We start from the raw sequence: 18831 nt of genomic DNA on the forward strand, positions 1-18831 counted from the left end.
CCTCAGCCTTCCAAGTAGCTGGAACTACAGGCGCACGCTACCACGCCCGGCTGATTTTTTGATTTATTGTAGAGATGAAGTCTCACTGCCCAGGCAGGTCTCGAACCCGCAGGCTCAGGCAATCCACTCACCTCAGCCTCCCAAAGGCGCGGGATTATAGGCTGAGCCACCGAGCCCGGCTTATATTTCTTTTTATTTCACAAACATGTCTTTTACATAATGTGTGCCTAGTAGTATGAACTGATCTGATGGTTTATCTCTTCCTCCTCATACTCATCCAATTCTATTTATATGTATAAGCCAAGTGTTTAGCTGCAGAAACTTTGAAGCCAAATAGCCCACTTACAAATCCTGACACACCCACCACCCCTTTCTTTCTTTCTTTTTTTTTTTTTTTTGAGAAAGCAGGATTTATTGGGAGGACAGTAAAGCTCTCACAGTGGGAGGGGACCCGAGGGGTTGCCCCGATCATCCCTTTCAAGCTGAAGGTTGTTGAAAAATTAAAATTTTCTCAACAATAGTAAAACAGAGATAATAATACCATTATACACTTCACATAGGGTCTACTAAGCATTAAATGGAAAAGAAAGTAACTTTTCTTTTTTTTGAGTTGGAGTCTCACTGTCGCCCAGGCTGGAGTGCAGTGGCATGCTCACAGCCACCGCAGCCTCAACGTGCTGGGCTCAGGCAATCCTTCCACCTCAGCCTTCCAAGTACCTGGAACTCCAGGCATGCACCACCACACTCGGTTAATTTTTTGGTTTATTGTAGAGACGAGGTCTCGTCAAGTTGACCAGACTGGTCTCAAACCCCTGGCCTCAGGGAATCCTCTCACCTCCATCTCCCAAAGCGCTGGGACTACAGCCGTGAGCTATTGCACCTGGCAAAGGTAACTTTTAGAATAGTGATTAGAACATGACAAAGGTTTCAATTTTTTAAAAGGCCAATTTTATTATTTCTCTCTGCTTTTTGTTTTGTTTTGACTACTGGGTAGTCCCTGTGCTTCAGCTTGGGGAGTTGCTGAATCAGGCTCTATAACCAAGCTGTTGAAGAGAAAATAAAACTGGAGGAAGCTGAAACCACATCTATACACTATTCTTTCCAAAATTTTGGTGTTGAAGGGAAGGAGAAAGATCAAATGAAAGTTTCAGAGGGAGGTAGGAAGAAGTCCAAGGAAGTTTAGAAAATAATCTGTGATTGGAGATATTTTCAAATTCACAAAGGGCTGTCATGAGGAAAGGGTCTACATTTGTTCTGCATCTTTCCAAATGGTGAAAGCTGTAGGTTTAAGCATATTTTAGTTTCATATGAGAAAGTCTGAAAAGTCAGTGTTATCCAATAAGATAAAACAGTGTTTAGTCATGGGCTAGGAGACCTCTTGGTGGGAAAATTGTAGGGGGGATTAAATCACTGGATAAGTAGCTTAATCCATTGACTTTTGAGATCCTTTAACTCTGATTATATGATTTTATAAAAATAGTAATAAAATATTAATAATAACAGTTGATTTTTGCTGAATGCTTACCATGTGGCTGGCATTATGCCATGCATATCATTCACATTAATTCATTTACTCTTCAGAGCAATCTTATGATATAGGTGATATCTTTTATCTTCATTTTACAAATACAGAATCTAAACATCACTGAGTTAAATAATTTGCCAACATTACATGGCTCACATAGAGTGTCAGTAGTGGTTTTAAAATCCAGATCATCTGACTCCAGAATCTTAACACACTAAGCTACACCTTCCTACACCTTAAGTATCAGTAGATACAAAACTTGGTTACAGGTTACACAGTCCATTATGTTAATATTTACAAGTACATGTGGAACAACTTAAAAATGATTGATTTTGGAAACACTTGCATGGTTGGGATTCAATCAATGAGTAACTTGTGTTCATGCAACTTTCTCCAAGGGGAGTAATTCTACTATTAAATGATAGAAACACTGTTCCTGGGCCAAGCTCTGTCCTCACACATTCATGTCCCTGAGCACTTTACATTTCATGAGAATGAGAATTACCCTCTATCTGGTCATCCAGGAAGGGTGTGGATTTAGGAGCTAGGAGAGGCTTGTTTTCAATAGTGTTTAGGGCCTTGCAAGACCTTGGGCAATCGAATACCTCCCTGAGCACTTATATTTGCTTCATAATTTTTTAAAAGTTACAATTCATCCAAGTCTTACAGCCAAATAAAGCATGTGAAAACATCACAGAAAAATGATATTTGAAAAGATGGTCTGGTTGCCTTGTGAATCACAGGGTATAAGCCAGAACTGCCCTTGAAACTGAGGGGCTACTGAAGTTTGGCTTTCACATCCCATCATGATCATTCATAAGAAGCTTCTAAAATATAGCCTGAAATGTTTTCAACTTCTGTGATATCTCTTGAAGTAATAATCTGTAATTATAGTGATTTATTAACTACTCTTTGATAAACATATCAGTAAAATGTATTAACATCTATTAAGCAAACATTTTTTTCTATAGTGCCAGACACTACAGAGTTTAAGTTAATACAAGATTCTTATCCTACAGTGTAATTAATGAGACAAGTTATACAAGATTGTGGATAACATAAACAAATATCTAAAATATATGATTAGTGCTTTTTGGATTAAATACTCATCTATATATCATCACTTCAGCTAAAAATTATTTCACAATGCCTGCATACAATTTCCTAATCAGCTAAAGAAGATAGTGTTTAAATAAGTGACATTCATCCAAATTAAGCAAAATATGGATTTTCCCAGAGAAGTCAAATTTAATTCTTCAAGAACAAAATATTTTTAAAAAATTAACTTGTTTGAGAGCTCTGAAAACTGGATTCTGTCTTAGAAAAAAAATCTAACATTTCTACCTTAAAAATCAGAGTGATGGAGCTATGGAAGTCATTAGGGATAGTAGTAAACATTTAGCTTCTTTTTTCAGCCCACAGAAGGACTGTACTTCCTCAGACCCTTAGAAGTTATGTGGTCAGTAACTTTTTTCTTTTGAGTCAGGGTCTCTCACTCAGTCACCCAGGGTGGAGTGCAGTGGCACGATCATGGCTCACTGTAGCCTTGGCCTTCTAAGCTCAAGTGATCATCCCCCCAAGTAGCTGGGACTACAAGCATGTGCCACCTTACCCAGCTAATTTTTTTTTTTTTTTATCGAGATGTCTCACTATATTGCCTAGGCTAGTCTTGAACTTCTGGGCTCAAGCAATCCTCCCACCTTGACCTTCCAAAGTGTTGGGATTAAAGGTATGAGCCACCACTCCCAGTTTGGTCACTGACTATTTCTTGGTAATGGAATATGAATCTAAGTGATCTGTGTCACTTCTGTAAGAAGCTTTAAGGGTCAGGACATGAGTCCCATGTTCCCCTTTGCACTACTGAAACTATCTGTAAAAACTGTGTTCAAACAAAGCCTCCCTCAGCCTGAGTCTCTGAAACATTCAAAGAGCAGAGATTTCTGCTGACCTGTTAGGAAGGTAACATTAGCAAGAAATATCCTTTAATTGTGTTAAGCCACTGGGCTTTGGAGGTTGTTGGTTACTGCAGGAAAACCCAGGCTATATTATACAGGAGTTCAATTTAACCACGATGGATAAAGCAGGGTCATTAACAGCAAGGTGATTTTAAAAACTGGAAGTTTTGCATTGAAATTCAGTTTTCTGGCTTCTCTTGACAAAAACAAAAACGAACAAACAAAATAAAATATCTGATATGTTCACGCATAGTTGTCTCCTTCACAATGAGCATGTATTCTCCAGTTTACCACTTCCCTCACCACTATGACTATACTTGGGCAGTTTCCCTCCAGGGTGCTACGTAGACATTTTAGTTTGAATCCCTCTACTAGGTTATCAGTGCACGATTCACTGGTTATGCTGACTTTCCTTAAGCAGAACCACATCTTATTTTCAGGTACAAACTTCAGCTGTAATTGTAGCAATTATAAAGGGATCATCAGTATAACACAATGACTAAGAAAATAGATTCTGGAATTAGGTTGCCTAGGTTCAAATTCTGGTTCTATAATTTTCTAGTTATGTATAATAGACTGAATGTTTTAGTCCCCCCTCTCCATCCATATGTTGAAACCTAACCCCTAAGATGATGGTGTTTGGATGTGGGGCCTTTGGGAGGTGATTAGGGTATGAGGGTGGAGTCCTCATGAATGGGATTTCTGCCCTTATAAAAGAAACCCTGGATACCTCTCTCACCCCTCCAGCCATGCAAGAACACGGTCATCTCTGAATCAGGAAGCAGGTCCTTACCAGACACCGAATCATCTGGCACTTTGGTCTAGGACTGCTCAGACTCCAGAACTGTGAGAGAGAAATTTCTGTTTTTATATACCACCCAGCCTATCATAGTTTGTTATAGGAGCCCAGAGAGACTAAGATACTATGCAACCTGGGCAAATTACTTAACATCTTCAATTTCCAGTTTCCTTATAAACAAAGGGGGGATAATTACTGTATCTATTCATAGAGTTATGATAAATGAATATATTAAGGTGCTTAGACAAGGCCTAATACCTGATAAACACCCAATGCTAGTTACTATTATTTTAATTATGAATTCTAAGTAGTTTTTTCATCTATCAACAGACAGGGAATTCAAAAAACATTAATGATAAATCAGACTTATTCTGCAGACCTGGTACCAAACCAGGTCCTGCAGCTAATAAAAATAAGACAATCAATGCATAAGAAGAAGCAAATTTCATTTAGTGAGCATAGTTGTCTCATGCTGTCTGCTGTGCTCATGTTAATGGAAAGTTTTTCCCAAGATCATTGTGACATGTTCATTTAAATGAGAAAACTTGTAAACACATTTACAAAAATTATTTGTAGTCTGTGCCAAGTCATCATCTGGGCTCACTTCAGTGATCCTGAGGGGAGCAGAGAGAATCACTCACTTTACTTTCCTCTCATCCTAATGACTACTGATGTCAATGGCCACTATGTACAGGAAAGGGAGTTTGCGTGTACATCATTCTGTTGAAGGAAAGATACTGAATTAATTTGAGAAATCACTTCAAAGGAAGTGATACAATTCTTTTTACACAAATTGCCTGGGCAAAAGAACACTTCACCTTCAGCAATGAGGGTATCATCTGTCACCACCCAAAGCATCAGCTTACCCACTAGAATCACAAAAGCATGATATGGAAGCATTCATTGAAAAATGGACTGGCCGGGCTCGGTGGCTCAACCTGTAATCCTGCGCCTTGGGAGGCTAAGGTGAGTGGATTGCCTGAGCCTGCAGGTTCAAGACCTGCCTGGGCAACTTGGTGAGACCTCCTCTCTACAATAAATCAAAAATCAACTGGCGTGGTAGCGCATGCCTGTAGTTCCAGCTACTTGGAAGGCTGAGGCGGAAAGATCGCCAGAGCCCAGCAGGTCGTGGCTGCGGTGGCCGGGAGTGGCCACTGCACTCCAGTCTGGGCGACAGACTGAGACTCCAACTCAAAAAAAAAAAAAAAAAGAAAAATGGACTAATTCGGCATCGAAAACCATCTTTATCCTCTAATCCCCTTCAAACCATGGAAACTACTGGAGCTAGATATGAAACTGGACTTAGGCAATGACTAAAAGGAGGGGGAAGTGGTCAGTGAGCACAAGGGGAAACAGAAAGGGAGCTAGTGTGACAGCTATTGAGCTGAGTACTTGGAATGTCGTTTGTGAAAGGATTAATTTAAAACAGGACCGACAAGGAGGATAATATCTCCTTTTTACCTATTGAAAAGGCCAAGGCTCAACGATGGCAATGGAGTTGCCAAGTAGTCTTCTACCAAACAGTTACAGAAATGAAATTTGAATACAGTTTTCCCTAAATCTGAAGTCTACACAGCCCTGATCACAGATATTCATCACAGAAAGCCTCCAAACAAGCCAAATCGACCTTGGTCTCACACATCAACAGAGCCAACAGCAATGATTTCTACTTCCTCTGCTTCCCTGAAGAACTGTTCTCCAACTATCTCTGGTCATCTCCATTATCCTCAGAGCATCTTCTTATTTCTCCTTCCTCCTCAAAATTCTATCCCCTTATTCTCATCAGATGACTTTGCTTTCTATTTCTCTCAATTGAGACCATCAAACAATATCTCACCTTCCAGTCCATTTCCATACAAACTGATCAGTGGCCCATATGTCATCCTTCCTACTTGCCTCAAGAAGAGGTGTCCCTCCTTTCTCCTCTGCTCTCAACCCCTTTGATCACCCTAGGAACTTCACTTTGTCAATTGTATATTTCTACCCTCTTGTTCAATACTCTACCCATGTCACCCACCCCCTGCAACAGATCCTTTCTGACTGGCGAATTTACCATAAGTAATGAAGCTTAAGTTTCAGCGCCACCCTCCCTGTCCTTTCTCCCCATTTCCTTGCCTATCTACTGCTCCCAACCTAGGCTTCTGCAAGTGCTGAGAGTTGCTGGCAGTTGAGTGTTCTGGATGGGGAGGGGACTGGGCTATTCCTGGGAAGGATTTCTATATAAAAATCTGCCAAATTGCCAGAAAAATCTTAGAAGAAAGGTACTTGAGTCTCTAAGTCTACAGTCACTTATAGTGCTTTCGCTTCTTATTCTTAAGTCACTTGGTACCTATCTTTTTATTTATAAGTTTGTGTTCTTTTTCATAGAGAGGGCCCTTCTAATTATGTATGCTTCAGATACCATAAAAATTGCATCTGTTCCAGTGTTTTTCCAAGTGTCTCTGATCCCGAAGAGACTCTCATGGACCTAACATCCCCTCTGACTGTATTTCTATTTATGCCACTCTATCCGATTCACACTTTTTAAAAGACAAGTTTATGCTCATCATTCTTATTCATTTCATCTATTCATTCCTCACCATGTATAATGAATTGAATTGTGGCCCCCCCAAAAGATGTGTACATCCAGAACCTATGAATGTGATCTGATTTGGAAAAAGTATCTTTGCAAATGTCATTGAGTTAAGGATCTTAAGATGAAATCATGTGAAAGTGTCCTTATAAAAAAGGGGGAAGGTAAGAGAAGAAGAAGAAGACAAGAGAAGAAAAGGTAAAGCTAGAGGTAGAGATTGGAGTGATGCAAGAAACACCAAAAGAGACTGGCAGGCATCAGAACCTGGAAGACAGGCATGGAATGGATTCTCCCTCAGAGCCTTCAGAAAGAATGAAGCTCCCGATACCTTGATTTTGAACATCTGGCCTCCAGAACTGTGAGAGAATTTATTTTTTGTTGTTTTAAGCCACGAGGTTTGTGGTAATTTGCCGTAGCAGTCTCAGGCAACTAGTGTATCCTGCCACCCAGCAGTGCCCACTCCAACCACATCACTGAGGTTGCTCAAACTGAGGTTGCCAGTGATCTTGGATCAAAATGAAGTGGGTGTATTTTAGTTATTATCCTTCTTGACTTCTCTGAAGTATTCACCACTGCTAACCTGCCATCTTAAGTACCCACCAACACTTATCTTCTGTTACATAGAAGGCTATTCTGTTTAGTGCCTATCAGGGGCACCGATATGTTTGCCCCTTCAATTATGGGTGCCAACACTCTTGGGTAATCAAATTTGACAAACTAGATAAAACAGACCAATTCTTTGATATATCCTGTCAACACAAAAAGAAATAGACAACCTAAACAGGCCTATACCCATGAAAGAAATTGAATCAATAATTGATAATCTTCCAAAACAGAAAGTACCAGGTCCACATGGGTTCAATGGCTAATCCTATCAAACATTTAATAAAGAAATTATACTCTATGATCTTTCTTTTTTTGGGGGGGGTTGAAGTCTCACTCTGTCGCCCAGACTGGAGTGCAGTGGCCACTCCTGGCCACCGCAGCCTCAACCTGCTGGGCTCTGGCAATCCTTCTGCCTCAGCCTTCCAGGTAGCCGGAATTACAGGCATGCACTACCACGCCCAGCTGATTTTTGATTTATTGTAGAGAGGTCTCGCCAAGTTGCCCAGGCAGGTCTTGAACCCGCAGACTCAGGCAATCCACTCACCTTAGCCTCCCAAGGCGCGGGATTACAGGCTGAGCCACCGAGCCCGGCTAGAAATTATACTCTATGATCTCTTTCAGAGGACAGAAGCAGAGTTAATATTTCTTAATTCATTCTATGAGGCCAGCATCACCCTAATACCAAAACCAGACAAAGACATGACAAGAAAACTACAGACCAATATCTCTCATTAACATAATGCAAAAATCCTCAACAAAACATTAGCAAATTAAAACCAACAATCTATAAAAAGAATTATAACCCATGACTAAGTGGGATTTATCCCAGTTATGCAAGGCTGGTTCAACATTTGAAAATCAATTAATGTAATTCATCACATCAAAAGACTAAAAAAGAAAAAGACACGAGCATACCAATAGATGTAGCAAAAGCATTTAACAATATCTAGCATCCTTCATGATTTTTAAAAAACTTTCAAAAGAAAAAACAAGAAATAGAGTGAACCTTCCTCAACTTGATAAAGAATGTCTACAAAAGGTCAGGCGTGGTGGCTTATACCTGTAATTTTAGTGCTTTAGGAGACTGAGGTGGGAGAACCACTTGAGGTCAGGAGTTTGAGACCAGCCTGGGCAACATAGTAAGACCCTGTTTCTTACCCAAAAAAAAAAAAAAGCTAGGTGCAGTCACACACACCTGCAGTCCTAGTTACATAGGAGGCTGAAGTGGGAGGATTGCTGCCTGAGTCTAGGAGATCAGGGCTACAGTGAGCAAGATGTACTCCAGCCTGGGTGACAGAATGAGACCCTATCACTAAACAACACCAAAAAGAACATCTACAAAAAAGCTACAGCTACATAATAATTAATGATGAGAAACTCGAAGCTTTCCTACCAAGATCAGAAAGAAGGCAGAATGTCCTCTTCCATCATTCATTTTCAGCACCATACTGAAAGCCCTACCTAATTCAATAAGACAAACAAAAAAGAAGAAGAAGGAAATGGAGGAGGAGGAGGAAGAGGAGGGGAAGAAGAAGAAATAAAACACATATGAGATTGAAAGGAAGAAATAAAACCATCTTTGTTTACCCATGACATGATTATCTAGGTAGAATAACCAAAAGAACCAACATAAAAACTCCTAGAGCTGGTAAGTGATTATAGCAAGGTTATGTACAAGGTTAATATACACAAATCAATCACTTTCCTGTACACCAGCAATGAACAAGTAGAATTAGAAATTAAAAGCATGACACTAATTGTACTAGCATTCCAAAAAGTGACAAAATATGTATAAGCCATACATGAGGAAAATTATAAAACTCTGATAAATAATAAATTAAAAATGAAACAAACTGAGAGATATTTCAAATTGGGAGAACCCAATATTGTCAAGGTGTCAGTTCTTCCTAACTTAATCTATAGATTCAATGCAATCCTAATCAAAATCTTAGCAAGTTATTTTGTGCATGTTGACAGACTGATTTTAAATTTTATATGGAGAGGCAAAAGACCCAGATAGTCAGTACAACATTAAAGAAGAACAAAGTTAGACAACTGACACTACCCACTCTCAAGACTTACTAAAATTACAGTAATTAAGACAGTGTGGTATTGACAAAAGAATAGAAAACAGATTTATGGAACAGAATGTAAAGCTAAAGAAACAGACCCAAATGAATATAGTCAACTGATCTTTGAAAAAGGAGTAAAAGCAGTAAATGAAGCAGATAATATTTTCTTTGAGCTGGTAAGTGATTATAGTGCTAATTGTTGTCTAATTGTTGTCTATGTATTAAATCATAAAGCACTGACAAAAAAGTTCTGGAACTAATAAGAAATTATAGCAAGGTTGCAGGATACAAGGTCAATATACAAAGATCAACTGTTTTCCTATATACCAGCATGAACAAGTAGAACTTAAAATTAAATTCAAAGCATAATACCATTTACCATCCCAGAAATGAAATACTTAGATATAAATCTAAGAGAAATATTTATAAGAATTATATGAGGAACACTAAAAACCTCTGAGAAAAAGAAATAAAAGAACTAACTAAATAAATATATCCCATGTTCATGGATAGAAAGACTCAGTATGTCAGTTCTTCCCAACTTGATCCCAGCAAGTTATTTTGTGGATATCAACAAACTGACTCTACAATTTATATAGAGGAGCAAGAAACCCAGAATGGCCAACATAATAGTGAAGGAGAGGAATAAAGTTGGAGGGACTAACAATACCCAAGATGTACAAATACCCAGTTTTAAACATCTTTAAAGACTTACTATAGAGCTACAGTAAAAAGACAGTGTGATATTAGCAAAAGAATAGGTATATTGATCAATGGACTAGAACAGAGAGCCTAAATAGAAACTTACATCAATAGGGTCAAGTGATCTTTGACAAAGGAAAAAAGACAATTAAATGGAGAAAAGGCAGTCTTTTTAACAAATAGTGCTGGAACAATTAAATATCTACATGCAAAATGAATTTAGACACAGATGTATATTCTTCTCAAAAATTAACTCAAATTGGTTCATAGACCTAACTGTAAGATGCAAAATTGTAAAATTCCTAGAAGATGACATATGAGAAAACCTAGATGACCTTGGGTATAATAATGACTTTTTAGACACAATACTAAAGGCATCCCTGGAAGAAAGAATTGATAAACTGAACTATTTTTTGATTGAAAATGTTTACTCTGCAAAATATACTCTCAAGAGAATGAAAGGAAAAGTCACAGAATGGGAGAAAGTATTTGCAAAAGACATATCTGATAAAGGATTATTACCCAAAATATATAAAAAGAACTCTTAAAACACAACAAGAAAATCAATTTAAAAATTCAATTTAAAAATGGGCAAAAAACATGAATGGAAACCTCACCAAAAAAGATATACAGATGGAAGCTAAGCATATGAAAAGATGCTCACCTTCTTATGTCATTAGATAACTGCAAATTAAAACAATGAGCTATCACTAAACAAGGAGAATGACAAAACTCAGAACAGTAACACCAAATGCTGGCAGGGATGGGGAGCAACAGAAACTCTCATTCATTGCTGATGGGGATACAAAATGGTACAGTTACTTTGGAAGATGGTTCAGCAGTTTCTTACAAAACTAAACATACTCTTAACATCTGATGCAACAAGTGTACTTCTTGGTATTTACTCAAATGTGTTGAAAAGTTATGTCCACACAAAATCTGCATGCAAAAGTTTATAGCAGGTTTAATCATAATTGTCAAAAGTTGGAAGCAACCAAGGTGTCTTTCAATAGGTCAATAGATAAATAAACTGTGGTGTATACATTCAATTGACTATTATCCAGCACTAAAAGGAAATGAGCTATCAAGTCATGAAAATACATGGAGCAAACTTAAATGCACATTACTATGTAAAAGAGGCTAATCTGAAAAATCTACTATACGATTTCAACTCTATGACATTTCAGAAAAGGCAAGCTATGGAGACAGTAAAAAAGATTAATGGTTGCCAGGGGTTGTGAGGAAGAGAGGGAAGATTTTTTAAAAGCACAGGAGTTTAGATCAGTGAAACTACTCTGAATGATTAATATCATTACACATTTGTCCAAATTCATAGAACTTACAATGCCAAAGATGAACACTAAGGTAAATGATGGACTTTGTGATTATGATGTGTCAGTGTAGGTTATTGACTGTAACAATTGCATGACTCTGGTGGGGAATGTTGACAGTGGGAGAAGCTGTGTACATATGGAGGCAGTGGGGGTATATGGGACGCTTCTACCTTTTATCTAATGTGGCTGTGAATATAAAATTGCTCTACAAAGTTAAGTCTATTTTGAAAAGTGGGGAGCACAGTGCAGAGAGAGCCTGGAAAGGCAGGCAAGAATTCTGGATTTCATTGTTAATGTATTGACAATCATTGAGGGACTATGAGGGTGGCAGAAAGACAAGCTCTGAATTACCTTTTAAGATAAATCACATTGGCTCCTGTGTGGAAAATATATTGGACAGAACAATGGTGGGAGCTGGGAAAATTGAACAGAAAGCTATTAATACAGTTTAAGTCAGAGCTGAGGGGAGCTTAGACTAGGAGAGAAGTCAATAGAGATAGAAAGATGTGATAGGTAAAAAGTAGTCTTTGGATGGACAATTAACGGAATGTAGTAATCAAATGTATACATTGAAAGAGAAGAATCAAGACTGATGTCAAAGTTTTGGGGTGAGCAACTGGAGGTCATTATATAGATAAAGAGATGAATAAAATTGAAAATGGTTTAAAAGGCAAGATCAAGTTTTGCCTTTGAGCACTTTAAGTCTGAGACTCCTGGAGTGCCTGACACTTGGTGGGTGGTTAGGTTGCTTATTTGCTGTTATTACTGTTTTTGTTATGAGAATAATAGAACAGGTGGAATATTAGACACATTCATTATTTTCAAAAATATTTTTCAGAGATCAAAAGAATGGGTGTGGAATCTTATTTCCTGCCACCCTCACACTATCTCAGCAATCCACCATAGTATTTTGAATCCTCATATTCATTACAAGTGAGTATATATTGGGTTTTATGTTCCAGTCACACTCAGAGTCTACTCTGAAAAATCTCCTGGAATGCAATCATGCTTGTTCTTCAGTAAATAAGTCATTGGCCCCAAGGACTCAAAACAATGAATTAATTTTAATAAGAAAGCTCAGAGAACCCACCTGTAATAGGTTTTCTCAAAGTGTGTTCCCAAGCAACATCAGTATCTCCTGGGAACTTGTTATAAATGCAAATTTTTGTGCTCCACCCCAGACTTACTGAGTCAGAAACTCTGGGGGATGGGATAGGCACTTTGTGCTATCACAAGCCCTCCAGGTGATTCTGAGGCATGTTCAAATTGGAGAACCAAACATACACACGCAAAAAAAGAAATGACTTTAGATACCAAAGTACATCCTTCCCAAAAATTAACTTAAATCACAGACCTAACTAAGATGTAAAATTATAAAACTCCTAGTACATGACATAGGAGAAAGCTGGAAGATCTTGAGTATAATGTCATCTAGAAAGTTGATTCTCCCACTGATCTAGAAGAGTCACAAGAAGTCATTTATTGCAATCTTTTGAATCTACGTAGGCAAAATCTATACCATTTTAAATGAGTAAAGCATGATTTAAAGGCTAGTACCATTCTCAGAAGTATTTTTACATTAAAATAACAATATTTTCATCTGCATGAACAAATGTACACGGGAAAAGGATTCTCTCTGTTGAGAGTAGGCATGGCACATCCCTGAACCAGGGGCTGAGGAGATGGGTGTGGCTTACCTGACAGATGCCACTGATACACATGTCCAGAGAGTCAGCGTTGCAACGAGTTCCATCCAGTACCTTAGGTGCCAGCTCTACTACCAAGTTTTGTCCTCGTGCATGACACTTGAGTGCACATGGGGCAACAGGATCATTATATCGTGGAAGCCATTCATAGTAATGCCCCTGATACTGAACATCATTGTAGGCTGAACACTGCTGGGCTCTGAAGTCTTCTGCATCCGGAGGGCAGTCCTGGAAGTAGAGAAAAAAGATCACACGAACTCCTCTCAGTGAGAGGGGCCAAAAGAAGGCTGAACAAATTTACCAGAATTCTATGAGACTACACTCCACTTGATTCTCTCTGGGAGTCACATCATGGTTTCATTATTTTTTAATTCAAAGCTGAATTGATAGCTATGAAATTCCACTGGGATTCTGCAATAGTGATCTATACAGGAGGTCAGCTCATTTATTCTGATCACTCTTTCACCTAGGTGCTTTTTTCCCCCCAGATAATTAAAGCTTACAATACTTAGATGCCAAATTTTGCCCCATTTTAACCATCTTGGTTATAAAGTTTCAAATACATTTCACAGTCACCTTCCTTTTGAAACAAGTGAAACTAAAACCTTTAATTTTTCCAGGAGACTCAAGGTCTTCATAAAAATACTAGTTATTATCCATGCCTTCAGAAGTCATTCCCACAGGAAGGGTTATTCGCCCCAACTTTAGCCCAAAGTTTCTTGGCTTTCTGAGAACTTGTGTCTGTTGCCTTGTCATTGTTGCTTAACTCATCTGCCTTTCTTCTCTTTTCAGGCCCCCCTCCCATCCTTTCACCTGCTTCCAACTGGCTGTTGGATAGACAGAATTAGAAGATAATGTAGCTTATTCAAATTCTATCTAAAACAAAAGCAAATACATTCTAAGTAAATTCCCAGGACACTCTCATAATAATAGTAAGAAGTGCTTGTACAAGTACTGATGACTCAAGAGTCTTTCTATAAAATTAATGATTCCTCCTTCCAGATATTTCCAAAGTAAGATACCGGATGACAAAAATATTACTTGATTCATCAAAAATCTACTTTTGGTATACAAACTCCCTAATTAAAGAAAATAGATACAAATGAGTAATATATTATTTTATATTTTTCTTATTATGAAGGTAATAGATATTCATTGTAAAAACTTTACATTAAAAAGTTTATATTAGTTGGGCTCAGTGGCTCAGCCTGTAATCCCGCGCCTTTGGGAGGCTGAGGTGAGTGGATTGCCTGAGCCCGCAGGTTTGAGACCTGCCTGGGCAACTTGGCGAGACCTCATCTCCACAATAAATCAAAAATTTAGCCAGGCGTGGTAGCGCACGCCTGTAGTTCCAGCTACTTGGAAGGCTGAGGCGGAAGGATCGCCGGAGCCCAGCAGGTCGAGGCTGCGGTGGCCGGGAGCGGCCACTGCACTCCAGTCTGGGCGACAGAGTGAGACTCCAACTCAAAAAAAAAAGTTTATATTAAAAAAAGAATAAATAACAAAGATTCTTGTTCCTAAATCTTTACACAAATCTTGATTATTTCCCAAGGGCTAGTTTAATAAAATTTCTGAGTCAAAGGGTATGTGTGTTTTATTAACTAGCAAAATATTGTCAAATTGCCCTCTGGAAAGGTTTTATTATTATCAGCAGGCTATGTAAGTTTCATTTTTCAGTACCTCTTCTCAGTTTAGTTATTATAATTTTCTAATTTTTTTCTAATCAGAAAAGTAAAACAGAATTTCATTGTTTTCATTTACATTTCCTTTTTATTGTTTAAGTTTAATATCTTTTCATGTATATTTACTTTTTGTATCAATTCTTCAAAAATTTCTTGTTTTATATCCTTTATCCCTTGGAATGCTGGCCATTTTATTAATGTCGGTAGACAACACGATTACCCTTCATAGCGAAGTTATCAACTACTCATCATTTGTGTTGGAAATATTTTCCCCATTTAATTTTGTTTTTAATACTTTGTGAAGTCAAAAAGTTTTACAATTTATGTAGTCAGCTCTTTTACTATTTCCCCTCAAGTTTTCTTTTTATATTAATGGGCTTAGAAATGCTTCCTCGCTCTGCCCTAAGAACAGATACATTCTTAAATGTATTTTGTTAGTTACTTTATAGATTAGTAATTCTATTTAACTATTTGCTATATCTGGAATTTATTTAGATGGATGGTGTGAGGTAGAAATCTAGCTTAATTTTTTCCACAAGTAGTTATTGATAAACTATCAGCTGAGATTTTAAAATATAATTTATTTCATTCCTCTCTCTTTTGCTACTTGACTTTTGTACTCTCCTGTTTGCACTTTTGGCCTCTATAAACTGCCTCAAATCCTTTTTGGAAGTAGGAAATAAATGGACTATAATTAACAGCATTTTCTCTGAGATAAGTTATATTATTTTACTGTAAAACATTCTAAAATCCTATACTGCATCCACATTTTTGTCTTAGCATTATGAATCCAGATCACAGTGGTGGAAGCAAGTCAAACTGAAGAAGACTACAATTGGACATCCTTTCTGTTGAAATGAGGACTTTATCCTCCATCTGGCCATAAAAAACATCATCAGTTACACGATTACATCACCTCCTCTTCCCCTAGTTGTGGCCAGTTTTCTCTATATGTGACTCTTTGAAACCAAAAAACATTGTACACAAGAGCAGGGTGTAAGCAACTTCCCTTGCATTAGGCTCACTGTTGTGGCAAGCATTCTCTAGAGATTGAATGTGCTTGCTGGTTGATTCTTGTCTCAAACTCCATAAACAAATGAAGTTTCACAAAATTAGTAAGAGTTAATTAACAGAAGACAGCTTAGGATGTCAGCCCAGACTTAATCCTTGCCAGAAGGGTGGCCAGGTTTGTACATGTGATCAGTCTTCTTGGCAAGAGCTGACTATCCAGCGGCAAACATCTGGTCCACACCAGGTCACTCTTTTCCAGGAATTTGGAATTGCAACAAAAGAGCCAGAGCCGAGAACTCATATCAATCCAGGGCTGGGTTGGCCATTTCTTTTATGAGATGCATGTTGAAACAAAGCAAGCCAGTTCCCACAGCAGAAAATAATGAATTAGACAAAAAAAAAAAAGGAGAAGGAAAGAGAGTAAGCCATGCATTTCAATAGGAATAAGTAAACCTGTGGTTCCTCATTTTCTGATTCCTGGCTCCAAGGTCTCAAGGCCTGCTTGTGTAAATTCCATTAAATACCCACACATCCATCCAGTACATCCCATTTGTCTTGAGCTAATCTAAGTGGGCTTCTGTTCCTAGCATATGACGATATCTGATTAAGACAGCCTTACGGCTGGACAATGCTTTCTAGTATACTAGGGTTAATTATTGACATTCTCTTTTCATCAACACCCATTTGAACTAGATAGGTCAGGATTATCATTACCCTGATTTTAAAATTGAGAAAACTGTGACTTAGAAAGTCTTTAGTCACCAGCCTGAAGACACATACTAGACTATGACAGAGTCAAGACTGACTCCCAAAGTAACAAGCTCTCTATTATAGAATGTTGCTTTTTAGTAAGTGTGGGGGCCATTGTCTACTTACATTAGATGTTTTCACTCACTTCACATTCTTCCAGTGTCAACACTAAGCTTGCCTAATCTGGCTCAGTTGGGTCCCATGCCCTGACTCAAGACAATCTAAGAATTCCTGTGTATTAAATGGTCTAGTTGACATTTAGGAAGCTTGAATGCCAAACATTCTTCTGCTTTCCATTCCCTGAGAAGCATTTTTTTCATATCAGTTAAGTTCCAGGCAACATTTATTTATTAAATAAACTTTATAGGCTTTGCCTTTTGTGTCGTATGCTGTGGAGAACACAAAAGAAAAATATATCATCTGCCACTCTCACTCAGTGAGCTTGTTATCCTATTGGAGATGTAGCATCTACATGCATGAAATGCATTGAAACAGTGTATTATTATTGGTATTTGTAGATTTACAGTAGGACTGCAGTGAAAGAAATAAAATCATTACATAAAAGTTAAACTATAAAACTGAGTAACTGAAGTTAACAAGGAAAGAATAGATTCTATATCAGCAAGACTTGACTCTAACCTGAAAGGGGTAATATATTTAAAGAAGAGGTGTCAGTCAGGGTATGTAGCCACTCTGGCAAGACACAGAAAAGGAGAAAGAGGCGAAAAGGAAGAGAGAGAAGATGAGGGAAAGGAGGAGGAAGAGGAAGAGGAGGGAGGGGAAGAGGGAGAGGAGGAAGAGGATGGGGGAGAAAGGGAGAAAGAAAAAGGGGAGGTGGCAGCCACAGCCAGATGGCATCTAGCACCCATTCACAAACCATCCTGAAAACAGTCTTCTTCCCCTCCTAAAACCATGGGGATGTATATAGCATATGGTCAATTTATGGGGAGAAGCCAAGACAGGCTGATTATCTAATGAACTGAGTATTTTTACACAAGAGAGACAGACTATTGCCTAACAGACTATTTATATAACAGGATCGGATCATGCTTTAATTTGATTAGACATTTAGTTAATCCCTCCCCAATACCAGATAACTAGTAAATAGGGGGACTTAGCAGAAATATTTTAAGAAAATTTTAAAATTTTAGTTTACCTTCATATTCAAGTCATAGCATAAATTAAATTTTGTGATCCTTTTATATAACAAATGCCAAAATTTCTAGCATAAAAATAAATTCTTGCAAGTGGCCACTATAAGCTAGAGTTGGCAAATAAGGCATTGTGAAAAAGTGAAATCTCTGATGATAATCAGTGGATGGTGCAATGTAAATAAGCCAAGATATGGGAAACAACATGAGTAAAAGAGAAATAGCAGAAATAAATTCAGTAATCTATAAGGGATAGTGCACAGCCTTGTCTAGTAAGGGTGAAAGTTGGGAGCTGAATAAGAGCTAACTCTCATCTGAAGAAAAGAAGGTCTTTGAATGCCCTTGGGAGAAATTAAAAGCAGTAAGTCATCCACAGAAGGAAGTAACATAGAAAAGGCAGCATTTTAGGAGGATCAGTGTGATTGTAGGATGCCCTGAAGATAGACAAGAAAGGAGGTGGCTTTTGCCCAGAGCAGGAGCAATGGCAATAGAAAGAACACCTCCAAGGGAAATACCGAATGAAAAACTGATTTTAGCCATTCATAGGATTCACAATATGAAGAATCTTTTAAGATCACTTCAAGTGTAGCATCATCTAGAAAGTCATCAGGGAGCCCAAAGAGTCCCTGTGTGGAGTTAACCAAGCCTCCCTCTGTGCTCCTATAAAAACGTGTTCATGCTTCAAAAACACTCCACTCTTACCAAATTATGACACACATCTAAAACAGCATTTTTCCCTTTGCCTCTTCCAGTATTGCCATTAATTCTATAAACCTTGGTAAAAACAACAACAACAACAAAACACACACAAACTCACCAAAAAAAACAAGAGAAGTCAGTGAATTCGGGTCTAAGATCTCCTTATTGACATACATGACTTTACTTGGAAATTCTCTGTTCTGATGCGCCACTGATAAGGATAATTTTTTATCTAGGTCTCAGGGGCCAGACTCTGGCTATAAGGAT

At 38.1% G+C, this 18831-nt stretch overlaps 1 protein-coding gene across 1 annotated transcript in view; it reads right to left on the minus strand.

The window, feature by feature from the left end:
- The window catches only part of LOC103261819 (ADAMTS-like protein 3), a gene marked incomplete at its 3' end in the record, with an annotated part of 105230 nt that overhangs the window by 52717 nt on the left and 33682 nt on the right, over window positions 1–18831 (minus strand). Inside the window, exon 3 of the mRNA XM_021713069.1 lies at window positions 13263–13499. Within this exon, the coding sequence (XP_021568744.1) occupies window positions 13263–13499 (237 nt within the window). The remainder of the gene's footprint in view (window positions 1–13262; window positions 13500–18831) is intronic.

Source organism: Carlito syrichta, unplaced genomic scaffold (genome assembly GCF_000164805.1).
Source record: "Carlito syrichta isolate Samal-C Ts95f unplaced genomic scaffold, Tarsius_syrichta-2.0.1 Scaffold304020, whole genome shotgun sequence".
NCBI lineage: Eukaryota > Metazoa > Chordata > Mammalia > Primates > Tarsiidae > Carlito > Carlito syrichta.